General features: G+C 44.3%; 1 protein-coding gene across 8 annotated transcripts in view; it reads left to right on the top strand.

Annotated features, from left to right (window-relative positions):
- Positions 1-18,095, top strand: part of PIGN (phosphatidylinositol glycan anchor biosynthesis class N) — a 103,060-nt gene that overhangs the window by 64,226 nt on the left and 20,739 nt on the right. For 7 of the 8 annotated variants that reach the window (XM_069569118.1, XM_069569116.1, XM_069569122.1 and 4 more), the window contains 7 exons: positions 686-788; positions 2,188-2,274; positions 5,176-5,231; positions 5,787-5,862; positions 7,610-7,683; positions 13,186-13,228; positions 15,514-15,566. In XM_069569118.1, the coding sequence (XP_069425219.1) occupies positions 686-788; positions 2,188-2,274; positions 5,176-5,231; positions 5,787-5,862; positions 7,610-7,683; positions 13,186-13,228; positions 15,514-15,566 (492 nt within the window). Of the gene's footprint in view, positions 1-685; positions 789-2,187; positions 2,730-4,875; positions 4,975-5,175; positions 5,232-5,786; positions 5,863-7,609; positions 7,684-13,185; positions 13,229-15,513; positions 15,567-18,095 lie in introns of those variants that run through there. The other variant, XR_011252439.1, reaches the window with a different exon arrangement.

Here is an 18,095-nt window from a genome sequence, read left to right as displayed (position 1 = left end):
AATCATGGTGCATATGTCTGATTATTTTCTCAGGGTAAACTCCTAGAAGGAACATTATTAGATTACACTATGTGAATAGCTTTGAGGTTCTTGATGCATAGCACTAGATTGCCTTACAGGAAGTATTTATTATACTTTTATAATTATTCTTTGATTATACTTTTATCTGGATTATTTTTTTAACATGAGTAAATATTTTAAGTGGCGGTGGCATCTATTTTTTAATTTCTATATCAGTTATCAGTAAAGTCAAACGTATTTTAATGTATTTATAGGCTCTTTTTTTCTTTTGAGAGGTTTGTATTCCTGTATTATGCCCATTTTTAAAAAAAATTTGAAATGTTCATCTTGCTGTTCTCTTGATACTAATGATTTTTACCTTTGTCTTATGTTTTCTTGTTTTGTGTACTTCTGTCATTTACCTTATGAATGACTTAAATATCTCTACTATTTTAAACATGTAATGGTCTCAAGTTTTGATAAATTTCAAAAAAAGATGTTGTTGGAGTTGATATTTAAATGTAGCTTTCTTTTCCTATTTCTTCCTCTGGAAAACCTAAAAAAATTAAATTTTGTGATAATGTAACTTAGAAGTATTATCAAAATTGTTTTAACTTGCTTTTGTATTTAATTTTTTCTTTTCATTCCCACCCTCTCACTTCCGCCCCCACCCCCAACCCCTTAGGTACGAAGCTCTCTTTCCGTTAGTATTGTCGTGTTTGATGTTTGTCTGGATACACATGGAACAAGAAACCCTGCAGCAATCTGTTGTTTCCTGTAAACAGAAGGTAGCTTGTCAAAACCGTTCTTGCATGTGGAAATACTAAGGTGCTCCCTATTCTAACCCCACGAGGAAGCTGCAGTGTTGCTTCGTCAGCAGTTCTGCCTGAGGCTGCCGTGGCTGCCCAGTGGTCAGGCTGCACTTCAGCGCAGGCCGTGGGTCGGGTCCCTGGGTGGGGAGCTAAGATTTCCACATGCCACACAGCACAGCCAGGACAGAAAATTCTACTTAAAAGTGTGTACTACTTCACATGTTGATAATTAAGTTAATAATTAAGTCAAGCAGTTTGTGAGGAAAGTTTCATTTAGAAAAGCATGATTTTATTGTTTTATGAACATATGGGTTGGGCTTTACTTAAAGATTGTTTGTGACTCTCTGATGTAAAAAGCCATTAATATAAGTGAAAGAATAGAGGGCAAAGAATGTTATTTATCTTGTTTCCCTTTGTTTTCACATTTAGTCTTTATTTCCTTCAATTTATTTTTGTTGGAAGAATATTCATGTTGCCATACATCAGTTTATGAGTCTGATCATGAAGTGAGATATGTGTTCCCAGGGTTATTTTTCTCTTTCTGGTTATGCTAATCCAAAATGCTTATTCTATCACCTTAGTGATTCGGCCTCAGTCCAAATCTTAGACTGTTTATTCAACATAATGTCCTTTGAATTGGCTAAAACCAAATATTAAGGGTACCTTTATCATGCTGAGCTGGAGAGTTGATTGATATCCCTTGCCCTTATTTCAAAACTGAAGATAATTATAAGAAACTGATGATAGAATATTTACAGTTTTACTGAGGCCAGATGAAGTGAACGCGGCAGGAAAATGCCTTCACAGTTGAGCCACTGATTCACCTTAGCTGGCTCTGCTTGAGTTCACAAAGAGTGCTTGAGGATTTAGGATAAATAATTTCAGTAAAGAAACTTTATTGAAATATTATTGAGTAATTACTGGTTTTAAACTTTCAGCCTGGAATATTAAAACAATACATAAAAAGTAATTTTGATTAGATTCAAGTAAATGATCAGACTGTCTTTAGTATTAAATATTCAATGTTTAATAACTAAATATTATTAAATTAAACATGAGGCTCATTGTGTTATGTTTTAAATTCTATATTTTAACTTAAAGATACGTCTTTTTCTAAAGAAGAGGATTAAAGCATCTTCCGAACTTAGTAGGAAATTACATGGGAAGTGGGAGATAGGGAAAGTCTCCCTTTAACAGTGTGTTTTACCTTGGCAGATTTTACTGAGTGAAATTCAGCTGTAGGAAAACGTTTCTTATTGTCTGTGTGTCAGTGCAAGCTGTCTTCCTGGCTGCTGGAACTGAGGCGGTGAGCTTGCCCTGGCGGGTGGAGGGAAGCCGCCTGCGATTGTGCGTTCTCTCTCTTCTCATCCCACAGGTCTCCACCATCCAGTTTGCCTGTAACACTGACGTGACCCAGTGTCGAGACCTCTACCTGGATGACATCCGCAGGGCCTTTTTCCTTGTATCCTTTCTGTGGGGTTCTGTCTTAAGGCGCTGCAGCCTCCCGTTTGATGGAACAAGAGAGGTACTGGGGAGCGGGGGTACGGTTTCCACCCGTCGCTTGGTAGTGGACTCAGCCTTGGAGGCTGTTTCACCGCCCTCCCAAACATGGTTTTCTGATACAGATTGCACTTCAAAACACTTACGAAACTGTAGAAAAGCATAAAGAATGATACAACAGACCAATGTGTTAGGTTTGTGTGTTTTTATGTGTACTTTATACGGTGCTCAGATAACATGTCTCACGAGGTTGCTGGATCACCTTGTGTGACAGCTGTTAGCATTAGAAGTTTGAAAGATGATGTAACGGGATACCGTCTGGCTTTGGAAAGGCGAGCTCGTCGGCTTCAAGGTGTCCATCGGGAGGTATCTCCTTTGAATGGACATAGTGGAGTCTGGACCATCGAGGCCCAGGAGGTCAGTGCTGCTCCTCTCTCCTCTGCCTCTTGCCTTCACTCTCAATTTGGCTTTCTGTCTTTGCCGACACCTACCACTCAGCCTGTGCTAATAAGATGCTTCTTCCCCTGAGCCCTGCCTCCTCCTCAGTTATCCTTCATCTGTCCCTTGTGTTTACAGCCTAGCTCCCTGCTGCTACCGTTTCCTCCCCGTTTGTGTGCCATCTCCTCAGCCTAGATGGGTGCCTTTGAACGCTTGTCCTTGCTGTGCTGGCGTCCTCTCCTGGCCTGCACAGCCTCGTGTGTGTGGCCTGCAGACCGGAGAGGGCGCCGCACAGCCTCGCGGTCCGGTTCCACTGGACCGCTCTCACAGTGCTCACCTCAACTGGTTTCTTCACTTTCCTTTGTCCTCTGGAACACGATCCAGGCTCTCTTCTCGGATTCTACACCACCTCTGCTCTTCTTCACGAAAACTCACTCTTCCTTTGCTCCTGAACGATGCATGCTTTTCCTCTGAGCTCTGCCATTAACCTTCTCCTCTAAACGTGCCTGGGTGGCGTCACCCTCTCCTACAGCTCTGGCTGATGCCTCTGTACAGGCACCTCTGAGACCTACCTCTCCAGCCCCGACCTCTAGAGTCACGTGACTGCCGTGCCCGCCGCCTGCGTGCCTGCCAAGTCGCTTCAGTCATGTCCCGCTCCTAGCGACCGCGTGGTCTGTAGCCCACCAGGCTCCTCTGTCCAGGGCATCCTCCAGGCAGGAACACTGGACTGGGTTGCCATGCTGTCTTACTGCCCCAGGAATCGAACCCACGTCTCTTATGTCTCCGGCACTGGCAGGCGGTTCTTTACCACCAGCTCCACCACATCCTGCTGGGCGTCACCAAATCCACGTCCACACTGACTGACAACTGCCCACCCTTCTCCAAGTCAGTCTCTGCCTGACCTCATCTCGTTAATGTCGCTGCTGCGCTCCCAGCCTCCCAGGCCGTCAAACTTGTTGCCATATTTAACTAGCCCCCGACTGAGCTCCCACGGTTTCTCTCCTCCATTTCCTCTCTGACCACACCAGTTCAGACTTTCCTGGTCCCCAACATATGCACTATTAAAAGAGCTTCAGAACTGAATTTCCTGCCTCTAATTATTAGTCTCCCTGATCAAATATCTCACTGTTGGTGATATTTCTTGTTTGTATCACTCACTGAAAATGCTTGCTAACTCTTCAACGTCTCCACAAGATAAAGCTCAAGGCTTTTTATTAATAGGCCACCAATCTGTATTTCTTGCTTCATCTCTCTGTACCCTTCATTAATGTCCTTATTTTCCCATTGTTTACCTTTAATGAATCTTACCTACTTCGACCTATCATCAACATTTTAGTTACCATATGAGCACTTTATACTGTTTTATTTATAATTATATTCTTAGGGCCTGGCTCTGCCTCTGACATACTAGGTGATAAATACTGGTTGGTTAGTTAATTGGTTGAATGCATTGAACCATGAATAAGTTTAAGGCTCAAGTCACCAGCTCAAATACCACTTCTTCAGTGAAATTTGTCGTGATTCATACTTCCTCTTCACTGTTTCTATACCACTTTTGTGTATGTGTCTATAATAATAAAGTAACTAACATTTATCGAGCACTTTCACTATTTTAAATGCTTTACTAGCAGTAAGTTGTTAGACACTGATAAAACTAATATCTACTTTTTATTACTGCACTATTACAAATATAAGTTGAAGACACATCAAAAAGATGTTTAACACTTTATCATCTTCTAATTGAATTCTTTTAAAACATGGCATCTTACTTCTTCCTGAGCCTCCCGAAGAACCTGGCACATTTCGTGCGTAGTGGGCCCAGCGAGCACGTGTGAACTGGGACTGTTTCAGCCGGGCACGCCTGCCACTTCTTTCTTTAGGCTTTAGCTGCCAGCCTCAGATAACACTGGGGCTTCCCTGGTGGCTCAGAGGGTAAAGCGTCTGCCTGGAACGTGGGAGGCCCGGGTTCGATCCCTGGGTCAGGAAGATCCCCTGGAGAAGGCAATGGCACCCCACTCCAGTACTCTTGCCTGGAGAATCCCATGGATGGAGGAGCCTGGTGGGCTACAGTCCACGGGGTCGCAAAGAGTCGGACACGACTGAGCGAGTTCACTTTCACTTTCAGATAACCCCAATCCAGTGCTTTTGTGAGCGGGGAGGAAACAGCAACCTTCCCGAGGTGACGGTGACAAGTGAGAGTGACTCTCAGGCCTTGCTGTCCTTCGTACGTTGCTTGTTCAGCCTGGTTCTCTCCAAATGCATTCATGACGAAATATGGTGGAACACTCATTTTCAGCAATTTACCACCAAATGTACAAGTAGAGAAAGCAAATTACCCTCATGGTAGAATGTATATATCTTCTCTAAATGAAAAGGAACTTTTATGGATTCTGACTTGTTTGGCATTTCCTTTAACTCTATTTAGGTTTTCTTCTTAGTGACAGCCTTTTTTGGAACTGGAAATATAGCTTCTGTTAACAGGTAATTTTAAATAAAAACTGTATATCTATATATATATAAAACCAGAAAATACACAAATTAGGGATTTTGTTCTTGCTTTTTATCCTGAAGGATGTGCTTTGGAAATTGGTGCATATTGGCACAAACGAGTCTATCTCATTCATTTTACTGACTTTGTGATCATTCTTTTACGACAATATTCACTCTCTCTATTTTGGGCTGCGCTGCGTCTCTGTCGCTGCATGCGGGCTTTCTCAGGTTGCGAAGAGTGGGGGCTCCTCTCTGGGAGGTGCGGCTCGTGGGCGCAGTGCTGCTCCCAGGCTCCACCGCGCACGCAGTTGCTCCGCACCGGTGGGATCTTTCAGACCAGGGATCAAGCCTGTGTCTCCTGCATTGGCAGGTGGATTCCTCGCCACTGAGCCACCAGAAAAGCCCCCATGATAATTCTTGATACACTGTAGACTTGTGTTATAGTAAGAGTAGCTTTCAGAAAATTAGCTTAAACATCCTTTTCAGAAGAACATTCAAGTTGCAATAATGTGAATTCTAAAGTCCCTTTTCTTGTTGATCCCTCAGCTTTGACCCTTCCTCCGTCTACTGCTTCCTGACCGTGTTCAGTCCTTTCAAGATGGGAGCCCTGATAATGTGGAAGGTTGGTTTTCTTCTCTTCTTAAGATACTGATTAGTTAAGGCTATGAACTCATTGTCCCATGAAATCATGTGACATGTGACATGAAGATTGTGAAGTGGCAGAGTTAAGTGGCTGGAAAGTAGATGCCTTCTCAGACACTGCTGAATGGGAGTGGGGGACGCTTTAGCCTTTGCTCCAAAATAGAGTTAATCTTCTTGGTTTAGTCTTAAGCCCATTTAACTTCAAAAAAGTAGAGAATCTCTGTTAGTCCCAGGAAGTCCTGTCAAAGGTGATTAAAGCCTGGGAAGTGAAGGGTGGATCAAAACTGCCTTGCTCCTCAAGATCAAAGGCTCTCCACAGCCGTGTTCCCCACCCACGAGACTGCCAACACGTTACCATCTTTTCTCATAATCCTTGTTCCTAGAATTGATTTATTCATTCAATAAATATGACATTGAAGGCTTATCAGCACCAGCTGGGTCTTGAGGATTCTAAGATAATGACAAATTATCAGCTTTCCAGGGGTTCGGACTCACCAGTGGAGTGTGATTCACTTTCTTCCCCTTTCTCTCTAGGGTCACTAAGCTTGTCTCATTCCCTCTACCGTAGTGCCTGGCACGTTCTGTGTACTTAGTATGGACTTGTTTAAATACAAGAACTAATATCTGCCTAACATCTGATTTCTTCTTATTCAGATCTCATAAGTAATAATTGTTGGAGGTATGTATGTCTTAATAGGATCAACATCCTGTTTTGTTACTGCACAAATGCAAAAGTGAGTTTAAGAAATGTTAAAAAGATGTTCGTTTTCTCACATCACATTCTCTGTTATTTTGAAATGTGTATTGATAGTTTCTTTAGTCTTTATGTACATTTTTCTTGATGGTGGTAGTTCTTTTCTCAGTATGTTAAAGATCATGAGCCTTTAATTAAAAACAAGAAAAAAAGAAAGGAAAACTAAAGTTTACATTAAATGCTCGATCTGTAATCTCCAGCTTAATCCAGTAAGCTTCACTGACGAAATGTAGTTGGTCATTTTTCTTGACTGCTGTCCCTGTAGGTGAAAGTCCTCTTGGAGCTCTGCCTCACTCATGCAGCCTTCACTTGGACAGGAGTCTTGTGTAGTCGTGAACATCATCTCTTTTCCATATCTTCTGCCTCCTCTGTTTAAGCACCGTGTGTGTGTGTTTTTAACTGGTCATTGGAAAACAGTATCTCAAAATATTAATGGTGTTATTTCTGGCTTATAGATTTTTTTCAACAAATAAAATTTTATTATACCTTTCTCCATTTTTTTCTTACAGAGTATGAATTTTGTAATCAGGAATAAATTAGTATTGAAATAAAACCACAGAAAGCAACGGTTAGGCAGCTAAATCATGTTAACAGAGTTGTAGTGACAAATAACCAGATGAGTTCAAGGATCTGTGAGTCAGGTCTTCAGGCTTCATAATTAATTTGATTTGGGCCTTGTGTGCCTTTCACACCCTCTTGGGATCACTTGAACATGGTCATTAATTATTACAACGAGTTCAGGAGAACGAAACTTGGGAGTAGGCTCCATCTGAAGTATGTGTCACTCTCTTCTCACTGCCGGCGCTGTTGATGTGGACTCCTGAATCCATCTGGTCACTATTCTGTGTGTCACTGGTATCACGACTTTATTTCAGCATTTGCTTTCCACTAATACAGATAAATTTTGAGAAATTGAAATATTTCTTCAAATGCTGCAGGCACCCACGGCATCATCTGTTTTTCTTTCAAACAGATTTTAATCCCCTTTGTTCTTGTGATGTGTGCTTTTGAAGCTGTTCAGTTAACTACTCAGTTATCTTCGAAAAGGTAAGGTGAATGCTTTGGATTTGTTCATTTTTAGGAAACGAAAGCAAACATTTGATGGTATTTTCTGTGATTGCTATTAAGATACTGTAACATAGATTGTTTATTATAAAAATGAGGGAAAAAATGTTCTGCCCTTTTAGCCAGAATTTTGTAGTCATTAGAGGAAATAGTTGATTAGAGCCTATAACATAAAAATATGCTTTTTCAACTATAAAATATTACTAGAAAGCTGTCCCAGCTAGAGAGTAACCTTGTCTAGAAAACTGTAAAATGTAAATGTCGAATTCTTGTGGTTAGTGACTTGCTCACTGTAGATAGAGCTGTGCCTACGACTCCAGATGACCCCCCTGTTTTCCTTTGGGTTCTCTCATAAATGTGTATTAGATGCCTGTGTTATCACATTATGTCATTTTATATGGGTTGAAATTAGCTTCTAGATGTCCCTAATTTATGTGGTTTCTCAGTCTTGATTACTACACTTTTGACAAATGGAATAGGAAGTATTGTTTCTGAGTTTCTAGGAATTTGTGGAATAGTCAATGTGTTAAGTAATCAAAGACTAGAAGAGAAGCTGTCAACCCAACTGTTTGCTCTTTTGAAACAATCAAATTGTTTCATCTGCACAGGACTGATCAGCCTTTCTGAAAGACACTTGAGATAAATATGTAGTTTCCTAGCAGTTTTATTATTCTTTAATCAAACTGGAATATTCAATACTGAAAGAAATAATGAATATTAGAATAAATTTGCATGTTCTTGATAATTTAGGCTAGAACTGAGTATAGCATATTATTATGTGTATGCCATAATAATTTTTTTTAAAAGGTTTTCTTCCATGGCTTAAAAATAGTAGAAATCTTATTTCTAGTCTAATTTAGTATATTTTTGCAGGATTTTTACTTGAATTTAACATTAAAAGCACTTATACCTTGTCAATACCACATAGAAAATAGTGACTTATATGCAGTTAAAAAAAAAAAAAACTAGTAAAGTGACAGACATGTGCTTTCCTGCATCTCTGTTAGTGAACGCAATTTTTTAAGAAGGACTTAATTAAAGTCTAAATAAGAAGAGCTTGTGGAGAAGGAAATGGCAACCACTCCAGTATTCTTGCCTAGAAAATCCCGTGGACGGAGGAGTCTGGTAGGCTACAGTCCATGGGGTTGAAAAGAGACACAACTGAGTGACTTCACTTTCACTTTCTTTCAAGAAGTGCTCGGCACATGTGGGAGAAGAAATAGAAGACTCATCAAAATGTGTGTGTGCGTGTGTGTGTGTAGTAATTTTAACTTGAGACTCAGTTCAGTTCAGTCACTCAGTCGTGTCTGACTCTTTGCAACCCCATGAACTACAGCACGCCAGGCCTCCCTGTCCATCACCAACTCCTGGAATTTACCCAGACTCATGTCTGTTGAGTCAGTGATGCCATCCAACCATCTCATCCTCTGTCATCCCTTTCTCCTCCCTCCTTCAATCTTTCCCAGCATCAGGGTCTTTTCAAATGAGTCAGCTCTTCGAATCAGGTGACAAAGTACTGGAGTTTCAGCTTTAGCATCAGTCCTTCCAATGAACACCCAGGATTGATCTCCTTTAGGATGGACTAGTGGATCTCCTTGCAGTCCAAGGGACTCTCAAGAGTCTTCTCCAACACCACAGTTCAAAAGCATCAATTTTTCAGTGCTCAGCTTTCTTTATAGTCCAACTCTCACATGCATACATGACTATTGGAAAAACCATAGCCTTGACTAGATGGACCTTTGTTGACAAAGTAACGTCTCTACTTTTGAATATGCTTGGTAGGTTGGTCAAAACTTTCAATCCAAGGAGTAAGCATCTTAATTTCATGGCTGCAATCACCATCTGCAGTGATTTTGGAGCCCAAAAAATAAAGTCTGACACTGTTTCCACTGTTTCCCCATCTATTTCCCATGAAGTGATGGGACCGGATGCCATGATCTTAGTTTTCTGAATGTTGAGTTTTAAGCCAACTTTTTCACGCTCCTCTTTCACTTTCATCAAGAGGCTCTTTAGTTCTTCTTCCCTTTCTGCCATAAGGGTGGTGTCATCTGCATATCTGAGGTTATTGATATTTCTCCTGGCAATCTTGATTCCAGCTTGCATTTCTCATGATGTACTCTGCATATAAGTTAAATAAGCAGGGTGACAATATACAGCCTTGACGTACTCCTTTTCCTATTTGGAACCATGTTGTTCCATGTCCAGTTCTAACTGTTGCTTCCTGACCTGCATACAGGTTTCTCAAGAGGCAGGTCAGGTGGTCTGGTATTCCCATCTCTTTCAGAATTTTCCATAGTTTATTGTGATCCACAGAGTCAGAGGCTTTGGCATAGTCAATAAAGCAGAAGTAAATGTTTTTCTGGAACTCTCTTGCTTTTTCCTTGATCCAGAGGATGTTGGCAATTTGATCTCTGGTTCCTCTGCCTTTTCTAAAGCCAGCTTGAACATCAGGAAGTTCACGGTTCACATATTGCTGAAACCTGGCTTGGAGAATTGTGTGCGTTACTCTACTAGCGTGTGAGATAAGTGCAATTGTGCGGTGGTTTGAGCATTCTTTGGCATTGCCTTTCTTTGGGATTGGAATGAAAACTGACCTTTCCAATCCTGTGGCCACTGCTGAGTTTTCCAAATTTGCTGACATTTTGAGTGCAGCACTTTCATAGCATCATCTTTCAGGATTTGAAATAGCTCAGCTGGAATTCCATCACCTCCACTAGCTTTGTTCATAGTGATTCTTTCGAAGGCCCACTTGACTTCACATTCCAGGATGTCTGGCTCTAGGTGAGTAATCACACCATCATGATCATCTGGGTCGTGAAGATCTTTTTTGTACAGTTCTTCCGTGTATTCTTGCCACCTCTTCTTAATATCTTCTGCTTCTGTTAGGTCCATACCATTTCTATCCTTTATTGAGCCCATCTTTGCATGAAATGTTCCCTTGGTATCTCTAATTTTCATGAAGAGATCTCTAGTCTTTCCCATTCTATTGTTTTCCTCTATTTATTTGCATTTATCACTGAGGAAGGCTTTCTTATCTCTTCTTGCTATTCTTTAGAACTCTGCATTCAGATGCTTATATCTTTCCTTTTCTTCTTTGCTTTTCGCTTCTCTTCTTTTCACGGCTATTTGTAAGGCTTCCCCAGACAGCCATTTTGCTTTTTTACTTGTCTTTTTTTTTGGTAGACGGTCTTGCTCCGTTTCCTGTACAATGTCATGAACCTCCGTCCATAATTCTTTAGGCAGTCTGTCTATCAGATCTAGTCCCTTAAATCTGTTTATTACAGTGGAAAACTAAACACACAGGTTTAGGGTTTAAGTATTTAATACAAGCAAATACAGAGGGAGAGAACTGAGGCAAAGAAGGCAAAGTGCGACCTTATAAGTGTCTTCTCTTTTGACCTTAGACCTTTATAAGTCACTGACATCTCCCTGTAATATTATACTGACCCACTCAGACTTAATTTGCATCCATTGAACTCAGCAAGTCCCTTTCCTCCTGGTGACCTCTAGCTGCTCCCCGTCCGTTTTTTTGTCTAACCCGTTGCAGAAGCTCTAGTCCGCCCGTCCCTCACTGCTGTTTCCACTTGCCTAATGTCACCGGTGTCATCGTCCTGTCCACGTTTCAATCACCGCCAGAGCCCACTGTTATCATTCGTCTTCAGTGGTCCCTTAGCTGACCTCGCTTAGCTGACTCCTGTTCTCCGAGAATTGTTATCTACGCAACAGTGCAGCCTTTAGATCTTCCAGGGGCTTCTTGTCCCAGCGAGGACCAGTTCTGCAGCCCTGACTGTGGCCCAGGGGACCCTGTGGTCCGCCCTGCACCTCTCGTCCTTGTTTCCTGCAACCCCCTGCGCGCACTCTGCTTCCAGCAGTGCGCTCACTCTTCCTCCGGCACCACGCACGGTTCCTCCTCACGCCCTTTGTAGGCCCACGCCCGGTGCCGCGGCAGGCCCTTTGTAGGCCCACGCCCGGTGCCGCGGCAGGCCCTTTGTAGGCCCACGCCCGGTGCCGCGGCACGCCCTCTGTAGGCCCAAGCCCGGTGCCACGGCACGCCCTCTGTAGGTCCACGCCCGGTGCTGCGGCACGCCCTCTGTAGGTCCACGCCCGGTTCCTCTGCACGCCCTCTGTGGGCCCACGCCCGGTGCCGCGGCACGCCCTTTGTAGGTCGACGCCCGGTTCTGCCTGCTGTGCTCCCGCTGCTTTGGTTTCATGGTCCGCTCCGCTTGTCCGGGTCTCCGCTTAAATGTCTTCTCCTCACAGATATTCGCCCGGTCAGTCTACGTTTCTTCCTAACAGCTACCACCACCGGACCTTGTATTGTTATTGCAAACATTCTATGTATTGTCTCCCTGAGTTAGATGGTAAGCTCTGGTCACCTGATGTATAACCAGCAGTAAGCGCCGTGACTGGCATGCCACAGAAACTGAAAACTTATCTGCTAAATTAGTGGTAGAAGTTACTAGCATAAGATAAAATTGGAAATGGCTACTACTTGCACATTGTAACATTTCTTTTAGACACAAGGCTGACTTAAGGTCTTCAACCTTCCCATTCCCTCGAGCACTAAAAAAAGGTGGCCCAGGAAAAATTAAACTTGCTAGAAAGAACACCAGATAACACTGTAAAAAGCTAAAACCGCCCAGAGTAAACTCTGTAACGCAGGGATCATAAGGGCTCCTTGTAACGATGGAAAGACTGTGTGTGTTGCCAGCATCGGTGGCAGTGTCCGGGTTGTGAAGCTGTCCTGGAGCTTTGAAGGACTCACCAGTAGGGAAACCAGGCAGAGAGTGCATCAGCTCAGTTCAGTTCAGTCGCTCAGTCGTGTCCGACTTTGCAGCCCCATGAACCGCAGCACGCCAGGCCTCCCTGTCCATCACCAACTCCCGGAGTCCACCCACCCCATGTCCATGGAGGCGGTGATGCCAGCCAGCCATCTCATCCTCTGTCGTCCCCTTCTACTCCCACCCTCAATCTTTCTCAGCAGCAGGGCCTTTTCAAATGAGTCAGCCATTCCTATCAGGTGGCCAAAGTACTGGGATTTCAGCTTCAGCATCAGTCCTTGCAATGAATATTCAGGACTGATCTCCTTTAGGATGGACTGGTTGGATCTCCTTGCAGTCCAAGGGACTCTCAAGAGTGTTGGAGAAGAAGAGGGTACATGGGCTTCCTCTATATCATTTCTTCAGTTACATGTATATCTGTAATAATCTAAAATAAAAAGCTTAATTAAAAAAGCATAATTCGTGTCCCTTTCATATACTTAAAATAAATATTCAAAATGTTAAGTAACATTTTTGAAGTCCAGCCCATCACTGTGGGACAGGAGTCCATGGTAATGTGAACCAAGAGCTTTTGTCAAGTGTATTTTCAGAAGCAGAAATGCTAAGACCGGAACGTTGGGTCGTTTGATTATTCTGATTTTGATTTTAATATGCTTTTAGAATGTGCCCGCTGTGTTACATGTCTATTTTTTTATTTTTCCAGCCTTTTCCTCATGGTTATCAACATATCAGACATCATGGCTTTGGTAAGAGATTACTGGATATTCAATATAAATAAGATTGAGAAGCTAAACAACAAGTTAATCAAATGAAATATGAGTGCATTTCTGTATATGAACTCTTTAGATACTGAATTATAAGTGCTGGCATAAGCTACACATAGATTACTTTCTTCTTTTTTTATTTTGACTTTCAATGCAGTAAAAATGCTCTTCTTAGGGTGTCAAAAATCCTCTAACTTGATTTATTAGAACCTGTATTTTATACATAGTCTTCTATGGTGCATTGTATTAACTTCCATAGGAAGATAACATAAAGAGCTATCTTTAGATTCAGGTGACACATCATTTCCCTACTTGAAATGTTGATTTTTAACGTTTTAGTCAGATTGAAAAAGAAAGGAAAAAAGAGTGGGGAGAAGGAAGGGAAACAGGAAAAAGGAAATAGGATAATGTTATCAAGACCACAGCTCCAATAATGGGTTCTAGAGAGGGACAGGTAGCTGGGCCTCTTATATGTAGTGTGTGGACAGAGAGACCCTGTTTACAATCAGGAGGGTCCCCTCACTACCCTCAGGTTTGATCATTCACTGAATGGACTCAGAGCATTCACTGAAGACTTAGTATTCACAAGTGTGACTTGTTACAGGGAGAAGCGGTAGTCGCTCAGTCGTGTCTGACTTTTTGCAACCCCATGGACTGTGGCCCACCAGGCTTCTCTGTCCATGGGAATTCTTCAGGCAAGAGTACTGGAGTGGGTAGTCATTCCCTTCTCCAGGGGATCTTCCCGACCCGGGGCTAGAACCTGGGTCTTCTGCGCTGCAGGCAGATTCTTTACTGTCTGAGCCAGCAGGGAAGGCCGTTAGAGAGGAAGGAGCAGCTGTGGATGAGCGCAGGGAAGGTGTGCTGAGGGCAGAGTCCGACAGGGCCCCGTGCTGGAGCACTGGCCGCCCGCCCCGGGGAGCACGGACAGCCGGGCTCCCCCGCGTCGACAGCCCGGTGGTGGAGCACTGGCTCCCCCACGTCGACAGCCCGCGTCGACAGCAACAGCGCTCGGCAGAGCCGCGACGGCGACTTTTTGCTGGGGCTCAGTCGCCTTCCCACGGCTGTCTCTAATCTCCAGCCCTTTAGGAGGTGGAACTGATAACACACGACCCAGAGCCCTGAACATGTTTGACAGGATCAGACGGTCCGGTGGCTGAGGTCCCCGAGGCAAAGGCTCCTGTCAGGCAGGACCTGCTAACGCCCGTGGTAGCTGATGGCCAAGGCCGGCCCTTTCTTGAGAGAAGAGTCCCTCCTCACTAGTCACCTTCCTGTGCTGGAGGTGGCGAGGCTGTTAGGACAGCTGCCCGATCGGAGCCCTAGTCACTTGGTTCAGAGGAGAGCATCTTTATGCTGCATTGACCTGGAGGTCTTCCTGGCGGGGCCACAGATAACGCCAGGACGAATGGGCTTTCAGGTGTACTCACAGAGTGGCAGGAAGGCAAAGCCATGTTAACAGAAGGGGATTTAAATGCCCTGGTTAACTTTGGGTGAAGAATCAGACTGCTGAGCTTAGCATGGAGAGCCGCGTGCGGGCCAGCCGCTGCTCGTGCCGGCGCCCAGCCTCACCCCTGTCCTTGTTTCCTGGGCTCCGCCTGGCCGTGGGCTCCGATGCTCATGCAGTTGCCCGCTCTGTCAGACCAGCTCCTCCTTGGGCCTCCCCAGAGTCCAGCAGGGCCCCGTGGTGGAGCACTGGCCACCCTTCACCTCTTACTTGTCGCTTAGACATGGAGAGTTCCTGCTGGGACAGCCTTCCCTTGCACCCTAGGTGGGGTCTGCGCCCTTCCTCTGAGCTCCCGTCCTCACCTGTACTTCCAGTGACAACACTCATCTCACACACACACACACCCAGCACACACGCCCGATCATTTGACTGAATCAGCACTAGATTATAAAGCTCCTGAAAGAGTTTGTCTTCAGGATAAACTTGTTGGGAAACGTCTGTTGATGATTAGACAATATGGCTTCTGTTCACTGCGATCCTTGGTATCATTTAGTCATTTTATTACCGTTGGCTGGGTTTTCTTTCTGGTTATTCACAGATGTCAGTTTTGTGTTTATGTGATTAAATGGAGATGCTGTTTCTGGCTTTTAGGCTATTGCTCATTTTAGTCCAAGCAAAAATGTCAATAAAAGGTGAATTCTTATTGATTCCAGTCAGATAGCAGTTCTGAGGGAAACCTGAAAGACACAATTCTAAAGCGACGCTTTTAGCCTGGCTCTGTATAGCCTTTGTTTTTAATGGGGCCCTATCTGGTTTTGTTTTACAGCATTTTTTCTTCTTGATCAAAGATTATGGCAGCTGGCTTGATATTGGAACAAGGTATAGTATACATTCACTGTGTATAGTATGGAATATCTATATATGGTATGGAGTTCTTAAGACTGTAGTTAAAGAAGAAGTAACTTGTATCTCAGCCTCAATCAAGAAGTAACTTGATTTTTGAAGCAGGCAAGCATGGCAGGCAGCAGTGCCTGCAGAGGTGAGACCTGTCCCTCCAGTTCTTCCCAGATACTCTCCTGGGGTCCTGTGAAGGCAGGCGGGGTCTGAGAGCAACGCAGGGCAGCAGGCAGGTGCGAGGAAAGCTGCTTGAATCTGGGCTCTCAGGGGGCTCATTCTGGGGGCTGCATTCTCCTCGTCTCTCAGTCTGTCTGGACAACAGTGAAGCTCTTCAGGTTGCAGTGTGAATTTTCTACTGCAGTTTACGTTTCAGGTGGTCATCATACGCCTCCTGGACTCTTCTGTGTGGGGACATTTGAACACGGGATCCCTGTAGCATCGTTACTTGAAGTATAATCTGAACAAAGTCAGTCTCCTTCTTACTGTGATTTGAACATCAAGGATGGCCACAGTCTGTTAAATTTCTTTTCTTTGAGGGGAAGAAAGTGAGGTTGATTGTTTTGCCAGTCTGTTTTCAAATGCAGTCAGAGACAGAATACGTTTCTGTAGGCGAATTGTATTTCTTTAGTCAGTACTTATTCAGGCAGGAACCATGTGGCCTGGACGAGCCCCCAGCTCCGGTCCTCCCCTCGGTCCCTCCCTCTGAGGCGCTCGGGCGTGTCCGCCCTGGTGTCTAGGGACGGTCTGCCTCCCTCCGCAGTCAGCCGCTGGGAGTCTCTCCCTCCCGGCGTGCTCGGCACATACAGGGTGCGCCGTAGGCCGTTCGTTTGGCCTCATGAGTCTCTTAAACCTGCAGCTTTGGGAAGTCTGAATGTGTCCTCCTCACCACCCTCTGACCCCAGACTGGCCAGGCAGGTAGTGGTCAGAGCAGGGGCTTTAAACCAGACCTCCTGGGGTTGATCTGTTTCTCCCACTCTTCAGCTGTGAGCCTGTCAGCAACTGGCTTGACGCATCTAATCTTCCTGTCTCTTGTAGTCATTTTGAATGAATTAACCCATGTAAAGCATTTAGCACAGTGCCTGGCATCAAGTAGGTCCGATAAGTGGAAACTGCTATTATTGATATCACTCTGCGGTTCTGTTTCTTTATCTTTCAGAGTGTTTTTTGTGTTTGACATAACTCTCCTTACTCTCTTCATGATTTAAGTTTAGATACAGATCAGAATTTTGTTTGGAAAAGATCCTGACAAAAGGTAACATTTTTACTTGTGAGACTTTATATATTATTTTTAATTGTAGCCAGATATACATAATATTGGAGAAGGAAATGGCAGCCCACTCCAGTATTCTTGCCTGGGAAATCCGTTGGACGGAGGAGCCTGGTGGGCTACAGCCCAAGGGGTCGCAAAGAGTCGGACACGACTCAGCGACAACACGCACGTGCGTAACATGAAGTTTACCATCTTAGCGCTTGTTAAGTGTAGACGCCAGTAGCACCAGGTACCTTCACGCTGTTATCCAGCTGTCATTAACGTCCACCTCCGTAACTGTTTCCTCTTGCAAACAACTCACTTCTCCGCCTCCACCAGCCCCAGCAGCCACCCCCCTTTTTTTTGGTTGGAGGGACCTATACTGGTTTTGGCCCTCAGGAAGTGCCAGAGAATGAAGAGGACCTACTTCTCACGTGAAGACGGCCATCGTTAACTTCTTCACAGCATCATGAATTTATGTCACACAAACTAAAGATCTGGGTTTCTCTGACTAGCTTGAGGTTTATCTTTACATGGCAGTTTTTTTTCTTCAAAGTACACATTTCACTGTTATTATCAGTAATAACAAGCATAAAACACAAAGCATTTTTAAATATCCATGGTCTCAGTTCAATCAGGCGGCACCAGGCGAATTGCTGGGGATGAGAAGCACGTTCTGGAGTTGTTGAGGAGCCTAAGGGTGGAGGAACCAGGTGAGAGCAGAGCTGTGGGATCCAAAGAACATTCAGGAAAGAGGGTCACCGAGATGCTACAGAGAGCGCGAGTAGGGAAAGACGTGAAGACACGCGTCGGGCTGAACAGCAGTCATCAATGAGCTTGGCCAGGGACTGTTCAGGGCTAAGATTTAATACTTGATATCTGCACTGAATCAAATTCATTGATGTCTGGGTGTGGACTACAAGCCAGAGGTAATCATTTTTCTCCCCTCTACCAACTCTTCAATAAAATAGCAAACCCAGCCAAAGTGAAAGAGAATAGAGAAACGATCATCAGCAAATGCAGGTTCAACAGATTTCTGGAAGATGGAGAATCCGAGAGAGGCGGCAGCAGCCCAGAATCTCTCACAGTCCTGCCAAAGGCAAGGCACCCTGACGGCTCAGACGCAGCTGGGCAGTGACGGGGCATGTAGGAAGGAGGAGGGGGGCTGGGGGTGACCTGACCATCTCTGTGTCCAGTGATGGAGCCGGCAGTCTCCCCACGCCTCTCCTTCCCCCATCCCCGTGCAGAAAGGATTTCACTCC

This window comes from Ovis canadensis, chromosome 23 (assembly GCF_042477335.2).
Source record: "Ovis canadensis isolate MfBH-ARS-UI-01 breed Bighorn chromosome 23, ARS-UI_OviCan_v2, whole genome shotgun sequence".
NCBI lineage: Eukaryota > Metazoa > Chordata > Mammalia > Artiodactyla > Bovidae > Ovis > Ovis canadensis.
Note: the sequence above shows the minus strand (reverse complement) of the source record. Positions and strands in the feature narration are given on the sequence as shown.